At 43.4% G+C, this 22,726-nt stretch overlaps 1 protein-coding gene across 7 annotated transcripts in view; it reads right to left on the reverse strand.

Annotated features, from left to right (window-relative positions):
* Positions 1–657: 657 nt before the first annotated feature.
* CNPY1 (canopy FGF signaling regulator 1) overlaps positions 658–22,726 on the reverse strand; it is a 43,301-nt gene continuing 21,232 nt past the window's right edge. Inside the window, exons 1-7 of one of the 7 annotated variants that reach the window (XM_058428454.1) lie at positions 19,696–19,879; positions 18,505–18,708; positions 16,645–16,741; positions 12,625–12,709; positions 12,355–12,476; positions 8,478–10,706; positions 1,980–5,773 (exon numbers count right to left, since the gene is read on the reverse strand). In XM_058428454.1, coding sequence (XP_058284437.1) covers positions 12,672–12,709; positions 16,645–16,741; positions 18,505–18,708; positions 19,696–19,761 — 405 coding nt within the window. In that variant the 5' untranslated portion in view covers positions 19,762–19,879 and the 3' untranslated portion in view covers positions 1,980–5,773; positions 8,478–10,706; positions 12,355–12,476; positions 12,625–12,671. Of the gene's footprint in view, positions 1,487–1,979; positions 5,774–8,477; positions 12,477–12,624; positions 12,710–16,236; positions 16,742–18,504; positions 18,709–19,695; positions 19,884–22,726 lie in introns of those variants that run through there. The other 6 variants (XM_058428448.1, XM_058428445.1, XM_058428460.1 and 3 more) reach the window with 6 other exon arrangements.

Consider the following 22,726-nt stretch of genomic DNA (forward strand, 5'->3'; position numbering starts at 1 on the left):
AGCCTTGCCCGGCCAGGGAGGATTGTCCTGAGCACCTCTGCCCGGGCCTTCATGCTTCAGAAGCCACCAGAAGCAGAGGCTGAACACGGCCACCCCGGCCACTGCAGAGCCCAGGAAGGGCAGGGCGCTGAATGGCCCGCCCAGCTGCACGCATGGCTGCGTCTTCTGTGTGCCCTGCGTCTTTAAGAGTGGGAAGAGAAAAGGAGGGACCTCTCAGGAAGTGGCGGGGCATCTGCTCCCGCAGGAGAAACTCTTTTACATTTCTAATCAGGAGCCTGGGCTAGGGAGTGTCCTGCCCCCGTGCCCGCAGGGATGGGGGACAGTGAGGCTCCTCAACTGTTCCAGGGTAGCCCTTGCAGGCAAATCCGAGAAGGCTACGGCTTCAGAAGGAAAAGGACCAGGGAAGAAGTCCTCACAGGAATAGACCGGGCTGCGGGCGAGGCTGAAATTCTTCCTCTACACCAGGACTGCTAATGGAGGTTGTTTGGTTTCTCTGCCGGTGCTGTCTTCACACACTTACAATTAATATTAGCAGCAAGTGTCACTAAGGCGCAAGGAGCGATTTCTCCAGGAATCGGAAACTCCCCCCTGCCCCCCACCCCCCCACAGCACCCGGCAAGCTGGAGCTGCCTAAAGGCCTGCCACAAGGGGCTGGGTTTCTGGAATGTTCTTTCATCCCCTGGGAGTCCTGGGCTGCTCTGTCCGGCCCTCCCTCCGTGAGAAGGGGAAGCCAAGGCTTGGATGAGCTGCCCTGGCCAGCTCCGGGCTCCACCCCCCCGCGCCCTGGCTGTTGCCATGGTTGGCCTCAGGCATCCGGCTGGGCCTGCAGGAGACACGCTTGTAGGACTTGCTAGGGCAGGAGAGAATGGGGTAACGCGGAAGACGGATTTTTTTTTTTTTTGAAATGAGCAAACAGTTTAGAGAACCCCACAGAAACAAAAGGGAAAAAGCAGGAGACGATGCAACAAAGGCCGTTAGAGCGAAGAGCATCAGTGACAAGACGCAGCTACCAGGCGACCAGGCGGAGGAAGGGTGCGGCCGCAGCGGGTGTCGAGACCGCAGAAGGGCCAGGGCGGGGCGGCAGAGGGGCTCCTGGGACCATGGTGCAGGAACCCGACGGAGGGAGACACGGGGTGGGAAACAGGTGGACAGACAGACCTCCAGGCCTGAGGCGGAGAAACAAGACCCAGGCCGGAGAGGGGAGGGCGAGAGATGGCCACCGCCCCAACACGTGGGAGTGGGCACTGGGAGTTCACGGGATCGTGGAGTAATCAAAGGGACTCAGAAACCGCCCTATCGACCCTAGATTTTACCGGGTTTTTACAGAAACTGAAGCCAAGGAGTCCAGCACACAGCTCAGGGCCATCCCTTCGGCCTGAAGCAGTGTCTTCACCTCACCAGCTCTCCGTGGGCAGCTCCTTCCCTGGCCCCACCCGGCTTGCTTTGGAAATACCCAGATGTGCTTGAATACCGGGATAAAAAACACCTGGAAGGAGAAAGGAAAATGCTGAGAGAGGGGAAGGGTTAATCCAAGAGGGAAGAAACAAGCAGGGCAGGAAGCAGGAAGCAGGAGATGGCTGGGGGCAGAGAAGAGAGGGACCTGGTGAAGCGGGGGCTGAAGGCGCGGGGACCACCCTAGGCATTCTGGGTGCCATCTCTGTACGTGACAAATTTCCACACTCAAGCTCACACCGGCCTCTCTCAACCGTCTCCGTGCAGCAGGGTTATCCATGGCTGAGACTCAGGGGACAAGGGGGAGGCAAAAAGAAACACAGCCGAGATGAAAGTCAGGGGACGGAGAGAGGAAACCAGTCCGGAAATGGCAGAGAGGAAGAGTTTGCTTCCTCCTGGGAAGGTTCCCTGTGAATGGGTTAGGATGTCTTTATTATGGAAAGATGACTCCGTGGTATCATGCGATAAGCTTGGCAGTCATGGAAAAGAAATCTGTATGGGAAATTATACTTTTGATTTATGACAGAGTGAAGAGTCACATTGCCCATCCTTTCATTTAGATTGTTAGTTAAATGAGGAAATAACCACAGACTGTTCCATTCTATTTGGTATCCATTTCTAGAAGTCTATGGCATCAATCTGTATTTGGGGAGACCACTTCCTCCAGAGCACTTTATTTTGTGAACTATTTCAGCACCCGAGGATCCAACGGTCATGGTCCCCTTTGCCATCAAAATACAATAAGTGGAGCTTACAGCTAACTTATGTATAAATGTCCATTTCTTTTAGGTGTGGATGTTGGTCTGAAGGATTTCTTCAGTCTTGTCACTAATTTTATCATGTGACCAAAATGAGCACTGGACACTGGATTTTCAAGATTTTCCCTGATAAAAATGAATCTTCTAATCCTCCCCTAATTGAACAATTCTGCATGTGATTTGCGTTTGAATTGTAAATTATAACCCTTTTCCTATTTTCTAAAATGCTCTTTTAAAAGTCTTGTAAATTCACCAGTAGTCTTCATCATTTAAGTAGTAAATGTAGTCAATTAATCTTTTTGGAAGTATTTTAGGATGAAACTTCCGGATTAGTGTTCATTTTAAGACCAAGAGTTAATGAGGAAAAAAAGCATTCCACCTCTGCAATTTTAGCTGACGGAAATGTTCTTGAATTTGCTAAATATTCACTTACAAAAAAGTTAATGAGGACGGCACCGGCCAGGCAATGTATTCAACAGAAGCTCTAATTTGCTGTGTTGTCTTGGGCCAAACACTCAGCCTCTCTGTGCTTTGGGTTCCTCTAAACAGGATTACTTATTTCTGTTTACTTTAAAGCAGGAGTTTTAAATCTGGATCCTGTAAACTTGGATGGGAAAAGTTCATCCTTGTTTTTGCTAGTGCATCTCTAACTGGAATCCACTGATTCTTTTCATTATGAAGTAGACATTGAACCCTTGCCCCGTTTAGCAGCGCCTGTGACATTGCGGCTGATTTAAACCAGATATTTTCATGTCATGTTATACCTACAGATATCTCCGAATATCATTTCTGCTCGTCACTACTTTAAAATTTGCCAATAGACCTGCTGCTAGATCTTGTTATTAAAGATATGAGTAAAGAAAGATGCATCACAATGAAAATACATTTTGTAACTATTTAAATCTGACTGGTTCCTTTGAAATCCTGTGTATCTTATTGTATATATTTAAATATATTCATCTCAGAAGGGTATGTCAGTAGGCATCCCACAGCTGCCAAAAAGATCCATGGCATTAAGAAAGGTGAAGAAGCTCTGGTTTACAGGAATATGGAAAGGCAAAATGAATATTTGCTAAAAGGATGTCAGCTCTCTAGAGAAAAAAAAAAAAAAAAAAACAGAGGAAAGGTAAGGTCCACAGATCACCGCTACCACGCTGAAGAATCCATACAATCAATAGCTGTGCCAGGTAAAGGGCTTGATCCTGTGGCCACGCCCCAAAATTATTTGTATTCAAAGGAGTCAGTCCCCCAAGGAGCATTTCTGACGCACTTGGCCCTACGTTCCTCCCTGGGTCAGCGGTAACATGTGGGCGCTGTTTCTCTTCCCCACCACCAGGCCATGTGGGGCCTCAGGGACCCCGAATGCCTTGTGCTGCCGCGGAGGCCTTGGAGCGAGTGCTGGTTCCATGGTCTGCTCTGCTGAAGCCACGACGCTGCACCCCCAGCACACCCGTCCGGTATGTGTTCCTCAGGGTGCTCTCCTGCCTCTTGTTGGCATACATGTTCACACCACGATATTTAAGAGAGTTGTCACTATGGACAAGCCCATGTCCAGCCTGTCCTAATAAGCAGCCACCGGGCTGCCCAGAAAGTCATGGTCTTCTCAAAGGAAATGCTGCAGTGCTGATGTGTGACCCCACCACATCCCAGTGCAGAGCCCTGCAGCCTGGACCTCCTGACACCCTGCTCCCGCGTCAGAGCCGAGGGCCGCAGGCACTGTCTGGTCCAACCACTGCATTTACAGGGTCTGGCCCATGAGAGCAGGGAGGGCAGGAAGCCCAGGTCTGGGGTCTTTCTCCGCCTGAGCGGTCCCTCAAGGGAGGCACGCACGTGCTGCAGAGCTGGGAATCTGGCCTTTGACCTGCGCCACTTGTCAGTCTCCAGACCCTAGTCTGTTCTTCTCAAGTTGGAGATGAAAATGGCATTTCTCTACAAAATTGTTGCAAGGATGAAATAAAATAGTGCCCTCGGGAGGGACGTATAAACTGTAAAGGGCAGGGCTGAGCTCACCACCATGGCCGTGCTAGCAGGAGCCGTGGCCGCTGGGCTCACCCAGCCGAGGCTCAGCAAACAGGCCTGCTGTGGAGCCTGGGCGGCGGGTTCGGGGCGCGGTTCGGGTCCGTCCCGGTTCCCTGTCCTGGAACAGAAGATGGGACTTTCCCACGGGCAGGACTCTTCTGCCTCCTCACCTGCGCGGTGCCAGGTCTCCCTGGAGGACTCAGCGTCACTGGAAATGTGGCTCCAAGTCTCCCTAGACCTTCCTAGAGCAGCAAGAAACCTGGCACCACGGGTGGAAGCCTGGCCTGCCCTGAGCCAGCCTCTCCCACCGTCACCACCTTCCCAGCACTGACTTCCCCTGGGAGCCTTCCACCTCTGCAATTTTAGCTGACGGAAATGTTCTTGAATTTGCTAAATATTCACTTACAAAAATTAATCTCTGCATTGTTCTCAATAATAAACACATGAAAATAATTGAAATGACCTAATACAGGAGACTTGTTAAATAAATGTGGCTTGCACGTGAAATAAACACTTTGCAGCCATTAAATTTTGTGCTGTAGAAGAATCTGAGTGACATGAAGACAGATTCACAATACACCAAGTGGAAAGGCCACAGGTCATAACATGGTAGATAAGATATAATCTAATTTACAGATGTGTGTATATACACACACGTGTATTCACAGATATGCATGTGTATTATATGATGTAAACAATTATCTGGGTGATGAAATTTGGAGACTTTTTATTTTCATATTTTTAAAATCTGTGTTTTCTAAATATTTGTATTTCTCTTATAAGAAAAAAATATTTTTTTTCCAATTTTCATTTTGTTTCATCTGGTTTTAAAAAAGAAACCCAAGCTAAAGAGGGTGGCAGCCCTTTTCCTCTGCAGTTTTCCTGCCCGAGCAGCCTGAAGTGGTAGAGGCCGCCTGCCCCATCCAGGCTGGGCCTGCTCTGGTCTAAATATCCCTCCAGAGGAGCAGAGTCCCAAGGCTCCCCAGAGCAAGGCCCACACAGGCCCACCCTGCTCCTCTGAAGGGTTGGGGAGGGCAACTGGGACAGTCCAGGTGCGTCTGCAGCAGGGGAGGAGGCTCAGATGACCACATTGGTCTCTGAAGTGGATGCAGTAGAAAGAATCAGAAACGTCCCCTCGGTGGGCACGAGGCAGGAGGCTGAGCCGGCTGATGAAGCAGGCCTCAGTGAGGAGCTCCACGCAGTGGCAGTGACATCTTGAAAGGAGAGAATCCCCTGACCCAGGACCCTCAGGTACCAGCCTGTGTTGGAGACACACTCCCTAGGTCCGGCTTTCAAAAGGAAGCTATCAGGATGCAAATTGGCTTCAGGCCCACCACCAAGTCCATGCGCGCTGAGACAGGTGCAGCGACCTTACAGTCAGAGTCTGTGTTTAGCTTGAAGTTTCACAGCACCTGTCCTCCAAGGCCTCCGGGTTATCCGAGGGCACTTCCTGTGGACATCCCGTTCCAGGCACGGCCCCTGGGGTCTACGCAGTGGCGTGGGCAGGGGGCGGTGCCTAGAGATTCCCAACACTCTAGGTCCTCCTGCAAAACCAAGACCCCACCTGAGATCAGCAAAAGTTCTCTATCACACAGCCTGGGAACACTTGCCTTGGGTTTTGGCCTAGGACAAAGCCTGGCTGGGTGAGGCATTCTGGGCCGCCATGGGGTGGGGGGAGGAGAGGAAGTCCCCTTCTGGATCTTCCCAGCTGGGTGAGGCATTCCAGGCCACATCGGGGTGGGGTGGGGGGAAGTCCCCTCCTGGGTCCTTCCAGCTGGATGAGGCGTTCAGGGCTGCCATCGAGGGTGTGGGGGAAGCCCCTTCTGCGTCCTCCCAGCGGGTACTGATCTTACTCCTTCGTTCTCAGGCGGGACACTCCAAGGGGCTCCCTTATCCCCTGACATCACTGGAGCTCTTGGCCTGGCCTCCTTCCTTCATGGCTACCACAGGCCACCCAACCAAAGAACACATTTTTTTGCCTTAAAGTTCTCCCATTTTGGTGTTTTGTGTCAGCGATTCCAGACAGCCAGTGGCCTGGTCTTTCGTGGTCCCTGCTCTCCCCGCAGCTCAGGGTGGAGGCCCCGTCCAGCTAAGCACAGCACCACCCTCCACACTAAACGTCCTCACCCGGCCGCACCGCAGGCCGCCCTCCCGCCATGCTGGTCTGACCTCGGGGGCTCCTCTCTCCACGAGGACCTCTGTGCCCCGCCTGCACCACTCCCGTATCCTTCTCGGCGCCCAGCACGGGGCCTGAGGTGCACCAGGGCTTCCTGAGTATTTGCTTATTTGAGCACAAACCCAAAAAGGCCAAGGGCAAGGGTGCGTGTGTTCAGAACAGTGAGCACGGCAGGTCTTTGGGGGCCGGGCGCTCAGAAGGGCCCGCCAGGCATCTGAGTTCTGCGCGGAAGATTAAACCAAGAGGAATCTCAAAGAGGGGCGAGTTTGAGTTTTTTGTTGTTATTAAGTAAAGTAAAGAGGGTTACTTGGAAACCATCATCGGCTACCAAGCTCAGCTGCAAGACCCCACCCAACTGTTCCACAGTCCTGGAGGGGCTGAGGTGCACTGCCCCCAAGCCAGGGGTGCGGGACTGGATCACCGGCAGGCTCCCCCAGCCCTGTCTCACGATTCTGCACCACAGCTTCCATTCCATTGCCCAGGGGGAAGCGCTTCTCCAGTGGGGACAGTGGTAACTCATAACTAACAGGAAGCGCGGACTCATTCTGCCAGCCGCGAGAAGGGCCCTGAGCTGTGCTAGGGCCTTTCCCAGGTACAAATCAATGTGGGAATGAACGGGAAGGAAGCAGTGGGCTCACCTCCTCCCTGAGATAAGGCTTTGTTTGAGCCTATGCCGTGGCGTCTGTTCCTTTGGGATCCACCTTGGCGGGGTGAGGATAGCCTACGCTCAAAGGCATGCGCTGCCCCGAGCAGGGATGCAGGACAGCCAGGAGACCCCGAGGCACAGATGCCGCGGCGGCCGGCCTGGGCTTTCTGCCCTCACTGCCTGTGCCCAGGGGCTCCGCCTGGGCCAGGCAGCCGTGGGCTAGGTCACCCGGCCGGCCTATGCAGGGCCCAGGCTGGGGCCTCTGCGCCTGCTGCCGCCTGGGCTGAGGTATGAGGCTAAAGGTACCTTACTTAACACTGTCAGTGCACAGGAGAAAACGCCCCTGGTCTGTTAATAAATCACTAGTTACTAGAAGGGAAGCACAAGAACTAGAGATGCTATCGTTGTCCTGGACTTGAGACTCAGTTAGCAGGTACAAAGGAAAGCATTTCTTAATAACAACAAAAAACTCAAACGTGTTTCTTTCTGAAGCCCCCGTGCATCCACCCGTTAGTAAGCGAACAGCATCTTCTTACTGGGCTTTGTTTCAGAAGGGGATTTGTTGCAATCAGCTCTCTCTTCTAACCTTGACACAGCCATCTTTCTACAGTGGGATCTTGCCATAGGGCCAGTGCATGCTCACAAAAACGGCTGGGATTTTTGCGGTTTGGAAAGAGAGAGCCACAGCACACCCACGGGCACACACCAGCTCCACCAGGCACAGCTGACCCAGATCCCTGGAACTGAGTGGGGATTCCCAGTGGGGCTTCCACTCTCGAAATTGGTCAAGGTGTCAGCATCCACAGCACATGCAAAAGTGAGCTAACCTGCAACATTTCCTGTTTATCATGTAGGGGCACTGCTTCAAAACACGCATGCACCCAAGACCCTTTAATCTTAGGGCATTAATATTTCATCTTGGCTTTGATCGCATATAAAAGCAATTCAAGGGTCTATTTTTACCTAAAGGTCTAATAAGTTAATAACGCTTGTTGAAGCCACATTTGTATTAGATTTCACTCTGTTTTAATACCACATTGCTTTACATAGGGTCCATTTTTAATAGGGACCAAATAGTCTATTTTTTGGTTCTCCGCTTTCTTCTGTAAACCACAGGGCATGAAGGTGCTTCATCAGCACCCTTTGATGAAGAACAACAGAGCCATGAAGATTTACTTCTATCAGACAATGAAATTCGCCTGATTGAAATCTCCTCTGTCTCTGTTGACAATGGTGTCACCTCGTGGATTACAGTCACCTTTTATCGGCCAATATCAGAGAATACGCTATAGAGAAATTCCCATTTGTTCAGAAAGCTGCTATGAGGCAAACCCTTAATATCAAACGTCAGGAGCACAGTCTAACTTTTCAGGTGCCAACCTTGCTATTGATAAAGTTTGAGATAGCTATTCATATTTGTACTTACAGTATATCAGATCTTTCTGAGTCCTGGCCATGCTTGATCAGCTGACATTGGGCATCTGATGCTTCAGTACATCACTTGCCTTCCCTAGATGCCGGTGTGTTAACAATCCCGAAAGGAGAAGGAAGTTACTGGCGCCCGTATCAGCTCCACGGGAAGGCCATGTCCCTCTGGGTCACATCTTGGATTCACTAAGCTCGTGATTTGTGAACTTCCCCCTGCCCTGTGGCTTTGAGGGAACAGGACTATCTATCAAACTGCTCACCTTACTGTACTGGGCTTTTACTCTGTGCTATTATGCTTTAGAGGGAAATTATTTAATCCGTGGTTTACTGAAATCCATGTTCCATATAGTGACACGTACTATAAGATTCTAAGCTAGTTCCAGTGCAGCCTCATGGGATTTCTGTTTTCCAGCAACTTCATAATAGATTAAATATGTTTTATGAATATCTTACTGTGGCAGGGTAGAATCTTTTTTATGTCCACTGTAATTTTTTTTCTTTCATGAAAATCTTGAGATAATTCTCCAAGATAAGGAGCATAGGAATGTTTCTTTAATTAAGGAATTAAAAAAAATAAAGACCCTATTTTTTCCCTGAGATCTCCACACTGGAAATTCGAAGCTCTAGCTGATCTCCCTGTGTCCTCTCTCTATTATGTATGTCCGTGTCTGTGTATTTGTATGCATGTAGATACATTTCCATGTTTCTATCTGTCTGTTTATCTATGTATCCATCCATCTATTTTTGGACTTTCCCGAAGAACCCAGAAGGGTAGAGAGCTGTATGTGACATCTAAGACTCCTCTTCCACAAACTGTCCTTCTGAAGCAAAGCCCCATGTTTCTGGTGATGACCCCACAAATGAATGAGCCAATATTATGTTAAATATCATCACCACCTCTCGCCCTTGGGGCAGATTATGAAAAGTGGACTACAAAAAGCAGATCCTCCCTCCTCAGCAAACACACATTTAGGGGAAGGGGCAAGAAGTTAAACTTCGCGTGAGAGCAGTATCATTTACTGTTATCTTTCCCTAGGTCATTTAAGGGCAATACATTTTTACAACTTCCAGAATTCTATTTCATTTATTGTATTTGATCTTTTTATCCACTTGGTTTCTTGCTCTAAAAGCAACTAATCTGAGGAATTTAAGAAACGTATAAAGGGGAATTAAATTATAGCTAGGGAATCATAATAAAAACACATTTGTATCTCACAGGTGCATTCATATTTTGATGGTTTAGTATCATTGTTAATTGCATCTTGGTGTCAAACTATACAATATCCTACTGCGTGAGCTTCAGCACATTTAAGATTAGCTCACAAATTTGTACCAAGTTTTAAAACAGACCACAAAATCACATCAGAGAATGACTTTTCTCATATTCCATGACAATCTGAATTTTAAGCTTGATATATAGTTTATCATTTTTTATTTAGATATAGTGATTACGTACGTGAATAAATATCAACCTAAGCCGAGAAACAGATATAAAAGCACAGCCAGCTATTGACTCTATTTTTTTAGGGTTGTCTTAGTAAATAAAGTATTGATCTTTCCTGTTTGGGACTTCGGCACAATCCCACTCTCCACTCCTCAGTAAATGGATTCATTGTCCTTGGCTTGTTCTTAGCAAATAGTAATCCACATCACAAAAAATAAAATGGGCATCTCAGCCAATCTGTTTTTTTTTTTTTTTTTTATGAGAACAGGCTCACATGTCTTCATGGAGACCCAAACCAACCATCTCATAAAAGAACAATTTGAAACCATGAAGCCTCAAACGAGTCTTCTCTCCTCATTATTTTAATAAGCATTACACACCCTACCCCGTGTTTTTCCAGGGATTTTTTTGGACATAGAATTAGGTAGCTTTTCTTCAACTCTGAGAAACTTTCTCTCACACTATAATGTTGCCTTGTTTCTTTTATTTCTGTTGTTTTTGTTTCCTCCCCCCACTTGTTGTTTTTGATTAGGTTTTGGTCAATAAATGGGACTTACAATGCACCAAGGTGGCTAGAAGGATGCTAAAGTGAGAAGCTACTCTATCTCATTGTTCATTAGCAAAAGCAGCGCAACCTAACAGTGGCCCACAGGGAAACCTGACTTCCTGCAGCCAGAAGAAATCCAGTGGTTTGTGCGTTACCACTCAAATACGGGTTGAATCAGTAACTTCGTAAGCTACAAATATTTACATGAGTTTAGCAAGTTTGATCTGGAAAAAATTCTGGAAAGAAAAAATATACAAGTCATGAGATATTAAAAATTTGCAAGATACAAGACTATTTTTAATGGGAAATCCAAGAAAAAAACTGAAATGCCATATTTAGCAAAACCTTGGATAGTCGCTGTAAGTCAAGGTTCCTCGTCCTCTCCATTCAAAGCAAAGCGTCACTGTCAATGAAAGGCACCCCTCAGTGACAGGAGGTGCACCTCCCCACGTCCGTTTAGTTACAAACAGGAGGCCACATTTTCTTAATTTCTATAATTAGTGTTAGCATTGCCTACATTTCAGAATTTTTAATGATGATCAATGAGAGTATGAAAACAAATTTGGCAACACTTCTACAATCACAACTGTTAACATTTTTCACTGAAGCTTACTTGGTGTCACAGGTCCCACCATGTTCCTGTGAAGGTCACTAGGTTTTCAGGAATAATTTTCCTGTTTAGTGCATTTCCCAAGAAAATCCAAGTTAGGAGAATGTTCCTGATTTACTACTTTAAATGCCAAATTAACCTTAACTAGATACGTTTAAATAAAGCTATAGGGACTATGTGTTAAATAACAATTGTCCTGCCCTACTGGAAAATAGTGTTAATTATTATTCAGTTCTATTTCCATCGTGTGTCAGCTCGAGTGCAAGTTCGTTGGGTTAGGTAGGAGCCATCAGACTTAAGCAGCCACAGACAAGACAAAAAAAAAGCACCCAAGTAATTAAGTGACATTAACTCACTAACTTTTAATCAGAGTTGAGGTGGGGAGGGGGCATGGAAAGCCCTTCCCCTTATCTTTGGTAAATTTTCCTAAATTTAAGAATTGTTTCCTGCTGAAGAGTCAGGAGAATGATTTAAACACATAATGTGCTTTTTAAGCAACTAAGTAACAATATGGCAAAGAGTTTTGGGTCTTCCGGGTGGAATTTGTAGCATACTACCCACTTGATTGTCACCAAAGACAATGAGAATCTCTTTTTAGAAACTGGTGTAGACTATACCCTGACATTCTTAATCATTAAAGTCAGAGTCCACTGAATGCAAATGTAACAGAGATAAAGAAATTTCCGGGAGTAACTGTTACTAGACTTTGTGTATTAAGTGTGGTCAAAAGATAATTTCCCACCAGGTCCCAACTCTCTTTCCATTCCTGTAGAAGAATGGTAGATTATATTTAGTAGTAAACTCAACACACTAAATGTGAGCCAAAAAAAAACCTTTAGAAGAAAAACAAACAAACCAGAAGAGTTTGGAGCAAAACAAAACGCAATCACTAGTGTCATCTTTTAACACATGATGCAATAATAAATTAACTTTCTAAACCACTTAAACTCAGACTGGTGTTTGAGAGGCCAATGTAATTATTGTTTACTACAAATTAAAGCATTCATTAGTTTTTACACATTCCACTAAATTTTAGAGATGGGTTTTTTAACTTGTGGTTTCTAAAAATTTAAATTTCATTCCTGATAAAAAATGGGTTTGTTTCTTTCACCAGTAGCCATATCTCACCCAGAAGACCACATTTTGAATTTGTTGCCATGTATTTCCTTCAATTTATAGGCAATCAAGTATTTGAGAATTCAAATCCAGTTCTTATCAGATAGCTACTGCACTTGTATATGTGCACATGCACTGTTATAAAATAAACAGCATACATTATGAAATCCCTATTTTGTTCACTTTTTTCCTCAATACGGAATTAAATCCTTTATTGTCAAGCTTGATTTATCAAAATCTGCAAAGGTTAATTTAAGTTTCATGTACTCCTCAGCTTCACCTATAAAAAAAAAATGCATGGTTTGTCATGATGTCAAACAACAGATTTTCAAAATAAATCATAAATGGAGACAAACACGGTATAAACAAGAGACAAAATTTTTCTTATCATGAAAGACAACATGCAAACATAAAATGCAGACATTGACCTTTGGGTGTGACTTTACTCCTCTCTACAACCAGCAGCACGGCACTCCTAGAGCTCAGTATGATTAGCAGAAGTTTCACACAGATCTGGAAAAAAAAAATTAGATAGTATCATTATCACTTTAGACACCAGCCCATTAAGTCATTTACATTATGCAAAAACTATGTTCTGGTGGAAGCATATTTTTAAAACTTTTATTATGGAAATTTTCCCAAAATGTTATTATAGAAATTACCCAAAAGCAGAAAGAAGGGTGTAATCTATTCCCCTGCACCCCAAACCCAACTTCAACAAAGATGAACACTGCTGTTCTTGCCTCATATTCCAGTCTTTTTTGGCTTTAGGATTTAAAGCAAGGCCAAGGTATTGTGTCATTTCACCCATGGCTCCACTCAGAGATATTTCACAGCCTGTAATGGGCACAGGACATCTGGCGTTTAACCCAAGGATCACAGAAGCAACTAGATACTTTGATAATACTACTTTTCCAGTCGGAAGCAATTAATGCAAACTCTATCGAAAAAGGCTATGGATTACTTTAGCTATATAACTTTTAAAAAATATGCTAGCCTTTGAAAGCAATTATTTTACATATTAGAATTTAACATTCCCATTAGTGTTGAGAAGTCTACATAAAAAGAGAAAAATCTTTTACTTTAAATGTAGGCTAAACATTTCTAGATACTTGATCTCATCTTCATACACTGCATTCAAAATTGTTATGTGGCAAATTCATCAGTGATGATGCTTTTAAATGCTAAGGTTTGATATGGAAGCAGAAGTGATACATACAGAACACATTTGTGTGTTTATTTATGCCCTCACATATTCTGTTTAACAAAAACTTTCACGAGTATTAGAGGATCCATTCATTTCTAAGTTACAGTGCTCTGTTCCATACCTTGAGTGGCATAGGGCTGCACTTTTCATCACGACCCTATAGCACATTAAGATTTTAATCATTTTGACTCCAAGACATCAAAATGACATTCTGGAGAGTCTGGGCTATATGCCCCAAGATATTCCACAAGGCACATCTAATGAACTTGCCTTTATTTCTTGCCTAGGAAAAAAGAGATTATCTGAGGAATAACCCCCTATTACTCTGTCTCACACTCCAAAAACAGAGTGCATTTGATGACTTTTATTCTATCCAGTATATAAACTGCAGTGGCAGCCACAGATTCATTTGTAATCCTATAACCTTTCACAGATATTTTTTTCACTCATCAAAAAAATGACACATAGTGTTTATGAAAATCTCAGTGATGTGTTTTATTTTCATCCAAACACAATCATCTTAAATCTGACATAAATATTTTCTCCATTCTTCCCCATTTATTTTTGTGTATGGGTGAATGTTAGAACTTCAATATTTTGAAGAGTCTGTGAATGTGCCCTTACTTGCCAGCATGTGATTATTATAAATAAAGAGAAATAATCTACATTAAGAAGAAAAAAAGCAAAACTCATATATAAACAAGGTGTATGTAACGTGTAGAAAGGAACTAAACTTTCAATAAAACCTCTAATTCTACCAATGTCTATTTTCTAAATATTTATCTTCCTAAAAGCAGTGTGTGAATATTGTAACAGCATAGTGTCTTGCACGTAGTATACACTCAGTAAAGTTATTGCTTAATGTGCAGTTTCATACCCCCCCCCAACACACACGCGCGCGCGCGCACACACACACACACACACACACACAGTCACATCTTTAAGACACTGTTTCAACTCTGGAGAGTCTATCACAGCAAAGCTGTTGTGCAGGATCACAAGGTAAAGTATCGTCTTCACAAAGCAGAGTGTGACTGTCATGATCTGGTTGTCAACTGGCTGTCCTCGTATTTTAGATTAGGCACCAGTGCATCTGGAGTCTTCTACAGTACGAACGTCTCACCCTTCAGTTGTCTGAAACCATCCCAATGTGTTAAGATGCATGAATTCTCTGTTGCTTTAGTCACTTATCAGAGTTTTTATCATTGATGTGTTGTTGAGCTTTTTCTAGCAAAAATTGTTCAGTTTGAAGAAACTCTCTTCCTTGTTATTGTGGTATTAACTCACTTTTAACAGTAGGGCTTTCTGAGTGGGTGGGAGAAGTCTAGTCTCTCTCTAGGATTAATTCATTCTCGGTTTTTAACTTATGAGTGGTTTAGAACATCCACAAATATGTTTCATGAAGAAACATTACGTGAAAGGACTCACCCCCCTTCACTACGTAGCGGCTCAATGGTGGCGTGCACCTTTGAGTATCTTTTACGCCTTTTACTTCCAATACTGCTGTTCATAGTGGTAAGGACTTAATTAGTGTTTTAAAAATCAAATGCCAATTAAGAATTATCTAATCAGGTTTCATTTTATACTTGCAAAATTGCACCTGTCTTAGGTTTATTCTTTCAGCTTGCATTTTCTCAAGGTTAGTGTTAATTTTTATTCCAATTATAAATATGCAGAAGGAATGAAGAAAGGTAGTTAAGATTATTGAAATTAAGTCAAATTGACAAACTTGGGAGCAGTCTTTCCCCAGGATCTTATTATTCGGGGCAACTACTTCTGGGACTAGTTACTGGAACCCTCTCTAGTCCTCCTGGAGTATCTGAGAGAGGACCCACGTAGCAATGGATCTGTGTTTGTCATAGACCACGTCCTTTATGAGGAAAAAATAGGAAAATTAATATCTCAAACATTGTTCATCACATTTTTGCTTATATCTGAATGCATACATACATCTTTGAATTGTTTGAAACACTTTAAAAACATTTTCTGTGGGAAGTTGTGGCTATGGACATCACACATTTCTATAGTATATCTCCAACATTGAAGAAAAATACCCCAAATGCCTGAATAATCCTGACTACATCATCTCACTGTATTCTTTTGCAAGCTTCGTTAAGACTGGATTTTAAACAGAAACAACCCAATTATCTACTTAGAGTATAAGCAAAAAAAACCAAAAAAACAAAAAAACCAAAAAAACAAAAAAAACAAAAAAAAAACAAAAAAACTTTACCTGTTCTGTTAATGGAAGATTTGTGTACTTCTTGTTGAATAACTTTTGATGACATGAATATTTATCTACAAATGTGCAGTAGCTGTTATTTTAAGGACTTTGGCACTACATTTGATATAATGGATGTAGGTGTATTATATACTTTATTGTAAACAACTGCTGAATGCTAATTGTCTCAAACTTTCACATTGTTTAAAAGTACCCCACTGGCTTTAAATCATTGTCTTCATATCTACTCACTCATTTCTTCCCAAAGATATCCAAAAAGAATGCACAACTGTGTACTCCATTGTTATAAATGTATTAAACAAGCATCCAAGTTAGGGGACTAGAAGGTCTACATACAGCCAACAGAACGGAGAGTCAGTGATCACCGCTTTCAACTTTGTATATTATAAATAAAATTCTGCTCATTTTTTCCAGCTTCTGAGTGTATGTATATGCTTAAGAATTAACTATTATTTTCCACTCTCTGAGCCAGAAAAAAAAAAATTTTAAGTAGATACAGGAATGGAACCTGGAAAAAAAATCCAGCATCCCCCCAAACAAACAAACAAACAAACAAAAATTTAGAAATTTCTTACAAAATAAAAATCGCACCTTCTGCTGGTGTAGCAAATACTCAAGCCATGAAGTGAGGGTCTCCTTCCCTGGTCCAGGATGGAAAAATCCTATCTCTCAAAGTTTTTAAAAAGAAAGTGCTTTGGAGGCTTCTAATTCTGAACAAGAATTTTCTCCTTAACAACTGGAAATCAAGAATGTTTGAATTCACTTAACATGTAGAGGAAAGAAAGTACAAAGAGGAAGGCCACACAGGCCTGTGGTTTCTGTTTATCTGTTTTCTCTCACATGCTGTCGTTTCTGATTCAGCGGAGACGAGGGATCCTGTGTCAGAGCCGTGGATCGCAGAGAGGCAGCGAGGCTCAGTCTGCAAACAAGACGCTGCAAGGCTGAGTGAGAGAGAGAGGGTGTGCGAGCAGCGAGCACATGTTACATCAGACACAGTACCTGATTTTTCACTGCACAGCTTGTCAGCTAGATAGTGTGCCTCCTGGGCGATAAGTGAGAATATTTCATCTTCATACTCTTCTATTATAGTTTCACACTGTAGAAACATAATAACAACATATGTGGATAGACGCACACTGGCGGGGCACTTTGTTAGGAAGGACTTTGCAACAATTTATTAGCTAAACATAGGAAATCATGTAACCAAGGTGGTCCATTTTTATTAGCCCTTTTGGTTTAATACATCATTGCATTGGATTAACCCTCTTCCCAGAATGTTAATTGCATCATTTTCCTGGGGCTTAAGTAAATGATGAGTTGTGTTGGAAGACGTGGGAGGCTGAAGAAGGAACATCTCTTCGCATGTTTCGCTTCCTTAAATTGGAATGGAAGTATAGGAAGAAATGGGCCTCCTATTTAAGAAGCTGAAAAGTCTAACGGTTTTTAAATTAAAAAAAAAAAAAAAAAGACCACAGCTCCTCGAAATGGTTAAACCAGTTTCCTTCTGATTTAACATAATAATCCATTTTGTGGCTTGAAAGTGTGAAAACAATTAAGCCTTCTCAGCAATCAAAACAAACGCATCTTCAATTTCACTGTGGAGAACACACTTGACAGTTACTTCGGGAAGTGTCTTTTCATACTATTTAGAGATCCATCCAAAATTTCACTTCACTTAAAAAAAAAAATACCTGACCTTTCAGAGAAGAGGGTGCTCAAATATGCCCCTGCATTCGAAAATCTTAAATTCTAACTGAATTATGTTTCTTTGTTAAAGAACTACCAGGTTATACTTTTAGGAGCTGTGAAGTTACCCAGTGGTATTCACTAGAGACTTGTAAATCATTTTCTGAGTTCATTAAGCAAGACTCTAAAAATTTTTAATGGCATTTTAAAAGATTTAAATTCGACTGTAATGTGCCTATTTAAAACCTGTGAACTACAAACACACTTATTCATTGTCATTCTTATTCTGTGGTACTTTTAACCCTGATTATTGCCTTTACTTTCTAATTAAAATAAAATCTTTAAAAATCGGCTAAAGCCCTTATTTCAAGGTTTCAGCAGGCCTGATATTTTGGCCAATGTATGAACTTAATACATTTTTTAAAACAGGACTGCCCATCACTTTGTCTGATTCAACAGCATTGACTAAAGTGAAATATATTGCAATGTATTTTGCCAAGCATATTCTAGCAAGCCAGAGACTAGCATTCACGAAAAATCAACATTATACTGGAAGGAAATTTGGCATCAGGCCAACTATCATACCTAAGCCTTTGTTTAACTTAGTTTGGGCTAGAATACTTGAATTCACTCAGGATACAATTCTTCCTCCTCTGTGAAGCCTTAGAAAAAAAGAGATGGTTGCATCACTCTCCCTCTGTCATTTGGCTGTAGATATTTGAAAGCGACATTCGTTTTAATTTGGTTTTAACCTAGAAACCACAGCCCCTGATTCCTTACGTGGAAACCTGTGAGAGACCTTCCTTGCACCAGCACTGACTGAGACCACTCTGGAGTCCCCACACGAGCGAAATGGTTTAAGCAAAACATTGTGCAAAACTGTCTTCAAGTCCCCGGGACTTGTGAACAGCACCTTCCGTAAAGTATCACTGAAACGTGTCCACTGATCACCACAAATTGCCACAACCCCTTAGGTGTCTCAAAAGTCAAGTTACTAAATGCATGGTAAGCACTTAAGCAGCAAGACAACAAAGGCAGCAGATGACATTTTAATGTGCATTTTGGTGTTCCATGTCTTGAAACTCAACCACAACAAGAGCAGAAAACAACAAAAAAGAGTTCCAAAAACACGTTTCTGGATCATACGATTCATCTGCAAGGAAGAGAGCTTACCGCAAATTTCAAAGGTCTGTAAGCATCAGAATAAAAATATAATTTTTTAAATTCTTGGTATATTTTGTCTCCTTTCCTAGGAGCAAATCTCTTGAAAGTTCTCTCCTTCGTCACAGGGTCTTCCTCAAGCTTGTAGTCGTTCATTCGCTCACAGACTTTCTCCAAAAGGTCCGTTAGGAACGCCTCCGACTGGGCTAGGGGGATCTAAGAAGAAAGACAGGGCGAGGAAACTTGTCTTAATGTTAATGTTACTTCAAAGACCTTCCGGCGAGTCCACATGGAAACGCCACACTCTCCATGAATGCAAACGTGTGCCACTTCCCTGGCATAGGCACAGCAGACGGTACCGGAGATGGAGATCGTTATTACAATGTAACAACGACCTGCTTTACATCATTACGGGGCTAGCGTAAATTCTAGTTTTTTAAACGTGCATATATTTCAAAGTGGACAGAAAAAAAATACATTCAAACTAGAAACTATACCTCTACATAGAATCATGTTTAGAAATCACTGAGCATGTAGCAAAAAGCATGACGCATAGAAAATGGCAGTTATTATCCATCTACTTGTCAGACAGAGAGGAGAGAGAGAGGAGGGGGAGAGAGACAGAGAGAGGGAGAGAGAGAAGGAGGGAGAGACAGAGAGAGGGAGGGAGAGAGAGGGAGAGAGAGCGCGCGCTCAGCTGGCTTCAGACCCCCTTAGTCGGTGAGAAGCTGGGGAGGCCCAAAGTCTGGCCCTCCCCAGGGCTGCCCTTGGCTGCGCGTCCCCCGCGCTGCAGCCGCGCGATGGCCCGGGCTGGGGTGGACGCGGGGCTGGGAGAGGAAGGGGCTCACGGACGGGCGCCCCATCTCCCAGGCGGGCTCCTCGGCTGCTTTCTTTGGGAACAGCTGGTGCACGTCCCCACGCGCCCCTCTCCCTCCGGAATTCGGCGAGGATTCAGCTGGACCCTTTGGCCACCACCTCCGTCCCGGGCGCGGGTCAAAGAGCACCCCTCGCCCTTGGTAACGGAGACAAAACGTTCGGGGCCGTCTAGACAGGTCAAGGTGCAGGATGCGGCGTCCCCGCGGCTCCTTCCGGAAGGGGGCGTGGAGCCGCCAAGGGCGCCGGACCGCGCCGCAGCCCGCGGCCTTTGCGGGCTTTTTCCCTCTCCACCCTCTGCTGATCAAAGTAGGAAGTTTGCATGACAACCGCAGTGAAAGGGGCTGAATCACAAATGAACTCGATTTCTGCAGTGTTGATATATCCAGCCTCCATTGTCCCCTTTCAGGCGCAGTATGAACCCTTCCGGTGCCAGCGACCGCGCTACATTCACAGGCGCGCTCGGGGCGCACAAAGGGTCTCCGCGCTTCACCGCCATCTGGCCACAAATCTCATCAGCGGCGCGGCGGCGTCCGCTTGAAAGCGCGGGCGGAGGGTGCGCCTGTGTTCTTTAGACCCAGGTTCCATTACAAACCACCCAGCATCGCCACCGGCGCCCCCCTTTTCAATCAGGAAGCCACTTTGTGAAAACATTCTAAAAGAAACTTGGGAAGAGGACGCGTCAGAGAAATACTGCCGCCGATTAACTATCAGCTGCGCCTCCCCTGAGCACAGGTAACATCCCTCCTTCTCCCCCACGACTCGACGGGAGCTTGATTTTGAGCTGCTCTCAAGGCCCGGACACCAGAATCGGAAGTTAAATAGCTTATGGACTATTTAATAGAATATACCACTACATGTATCGAATCACTCAAATACCACGCTTTTAAAACTCATGAATGTTTTAATCTCTAAAAATGTCTACAGTCAAAAACTGCAGCCTAAGTGGCTCAAAGTGCACATTTCAAACACAAGTAGCGTTCTACTTAACGCTTTAATTATGCCGTTCATTAATTTTCATTGATTAAGTTGTAAAACATGCACACAATACGTAGATTAACAAACAAAACTGAAAATCTGTTTTATTAATTTACAGAAACAAATAATTAAACACGTATTAATCACTGGAAAAACTATAAAATGCAGAGGCAGATTTTAAAATGTAATTTAATCAAGACAGATCATTAGCGGAAAGATTACGGAGGTTTTTTCTGTGATGCATGTATTTTAGGTATTACTTCCTTAGCTGATACATATACAATATATTCATAGTAGTTTCTGGATGTCAACAGAGTAGCATTTTACTTGAAAGTGAAGAGTAGACGCTTTCATTTAAAAATATCTAACTGTAATCAAGAAATTCATTCTCTCTCTCTTTCCCTTCCTCCCTCCCCCACTCTCGTTTCCCATCTGAAAAGTAAACATACTTGATACTTGGGGGGATGGGGACAGAGCCAGGAGGAACCAGGGGTCTGATCGCTGGGGGCTTTCAGAAACTTAGGCCTTCCTTCCATTAGAACACCAAATTCCATCCTAATACACCACTTAATTCATGTTGAGTAGAGGCCACACTGAAAACTAATTTTTCAATTCACAGAACATTGTGAGCTATTTGCAAAAGTGGCTGAGCATTTAAGTTTTGAGCAAAATTGTGATGTTTGTGTGTGGAAGGCCTTCCACAACTTACTTCTGCGGGCCATTTGATTTATTTCCTAGGTTGCACTTTTTGGAAACAGTTCCCCTTGTTAAAACTTTCTACCTACCAGTGGATTGTTTTTATTTTGAAAGTGTAATTTGACATGTTTGAATATGCTACTGTTTTGCCTGTTTTAACACAAATATGTTATGGCAAGGTACAAACGTGTGAATTTCTACAATTTTGTCAGTCTATGAAGGCTGACTGGCTTTTTGATGTGATTCGCTAGCCCTTTAGAGTAAACATTCTTTAAAAGTAGAAAATGTTTGCTGGCAGCTAGCTCGGAGACACTACCTTACGATGTTCGTTAAAAACAGGAAAGGGAAAACAGCCAGCATGAGACGAGTGGAGTTCATTTTTGCAGAAGATTAAGAAAAATTTTGATCCTGAAATCCCAAAGCATCAATTTTTTTGAGAAAATATTTAAGAAAAAGATACTTATGCATTACAGCTCTTTATACATTTATTCAAATGTACATGATTAGAGTTTAAAATGATTCTAAGTAGCTGAACTACGTTCAGTACATTTAAAGACTGTTCACAGAATAACTGGGCTTTTTTTTCCCCCTCAAAGTATTTTGATTATAACAGGCGAATAAGTATTGGGACAAGTGGAATAAAACGAAGTCTTTCTATACTGTGAAGATTTTGAATAGTACTTGTCAATAAAGCACCTCCTATTGTAATCTTTGGGAGCCTTGCCTCTGCCCTCCAAGGACTGTCTCAGAGATACTAACCTCATTAAAATATGAATGAGAAGGCCTGTGTATCCAGAGAAAACCCACGCACAGGCACAGTCTTCTTATCTGCCATTGCTTTTACATATGGACTTGTTTGGTACAAGTTATAAGTAGAAAAATGATCCATGATAATTTCATCGCTATCTTAGAGTACCCAAGCACTCCAAGTAAATCCTAACTTTTCCCAGATTTTAACCCCACCTGTAACTCTTAATCATACTCCCTAAATGTGCCTATTTCTCCCCCTTTACGTTTCTTCTGACCTTGTGCTTGTTGTATGAGCAATGGAATGGGGGTGGGGGGATACCCATAGCCCTACTTTAGAATGGAAAGAAGTACTTGAAAGTTCTGGCTTTGGCTTCTCTAGAAAACCGGAGCTAGGGAGTTTCTTACAGACCGCTATGATAACGCTTTAATATCGGCCAATTACAGCATGCCTCCATGTTTGTTCATTACTGTGTCTCTGTTAATCTTGTAGTAAATTTCTTGCTTGATAGCTGTCACAATCAGCAGGAATACAATTATGTTACAGTGGAAACTGTCATTGTGGTATATCTGTCTCTCCCATTACAGTCTGACAACCTCCAATAAATTTCACTCATCTTTATCGTTATTTTGGAGTGTCCTTCAGATATGAAACCAGTACTTAACCTGTTTAATGACTGATAATTAATTTCACATTGTAGCAAATATTTTCTTTCTAGAGGTTTAGTTAATGTAAAATTTTAATTGCATTGTAGCAATATTGCATCTAGTTTAATCACTAACTTTTCATCCATAAAAATTGAAATCACTGCTGATATTAGTTAAAAGTCAATATTTAGAAGTGAAAATTCAAAGCTCCTTTGCTCTAGGCTACAACAGGGGAAGCATGAATTCAGAAACTCTTGTAAGCTGATGAGATATATAATTAGCTTTTATGTTA

The sequence above is a fragment of the Hylobates moloch genome, unplaced genomic scaffold (genome assembly GCF_009828535.3).
Source record: "Hylobates moloch isolate HMO894 unplaced genomic scaffold, HMol_V3 SCAFFOLD_1, whole genome shotgun sequence".
Taxonomy (NCBI): Eukaryota; Metazoa; Chordata; class Mammalia; order Primates; family Hylobatidae; genus Hylobates; species Hylobates moloch.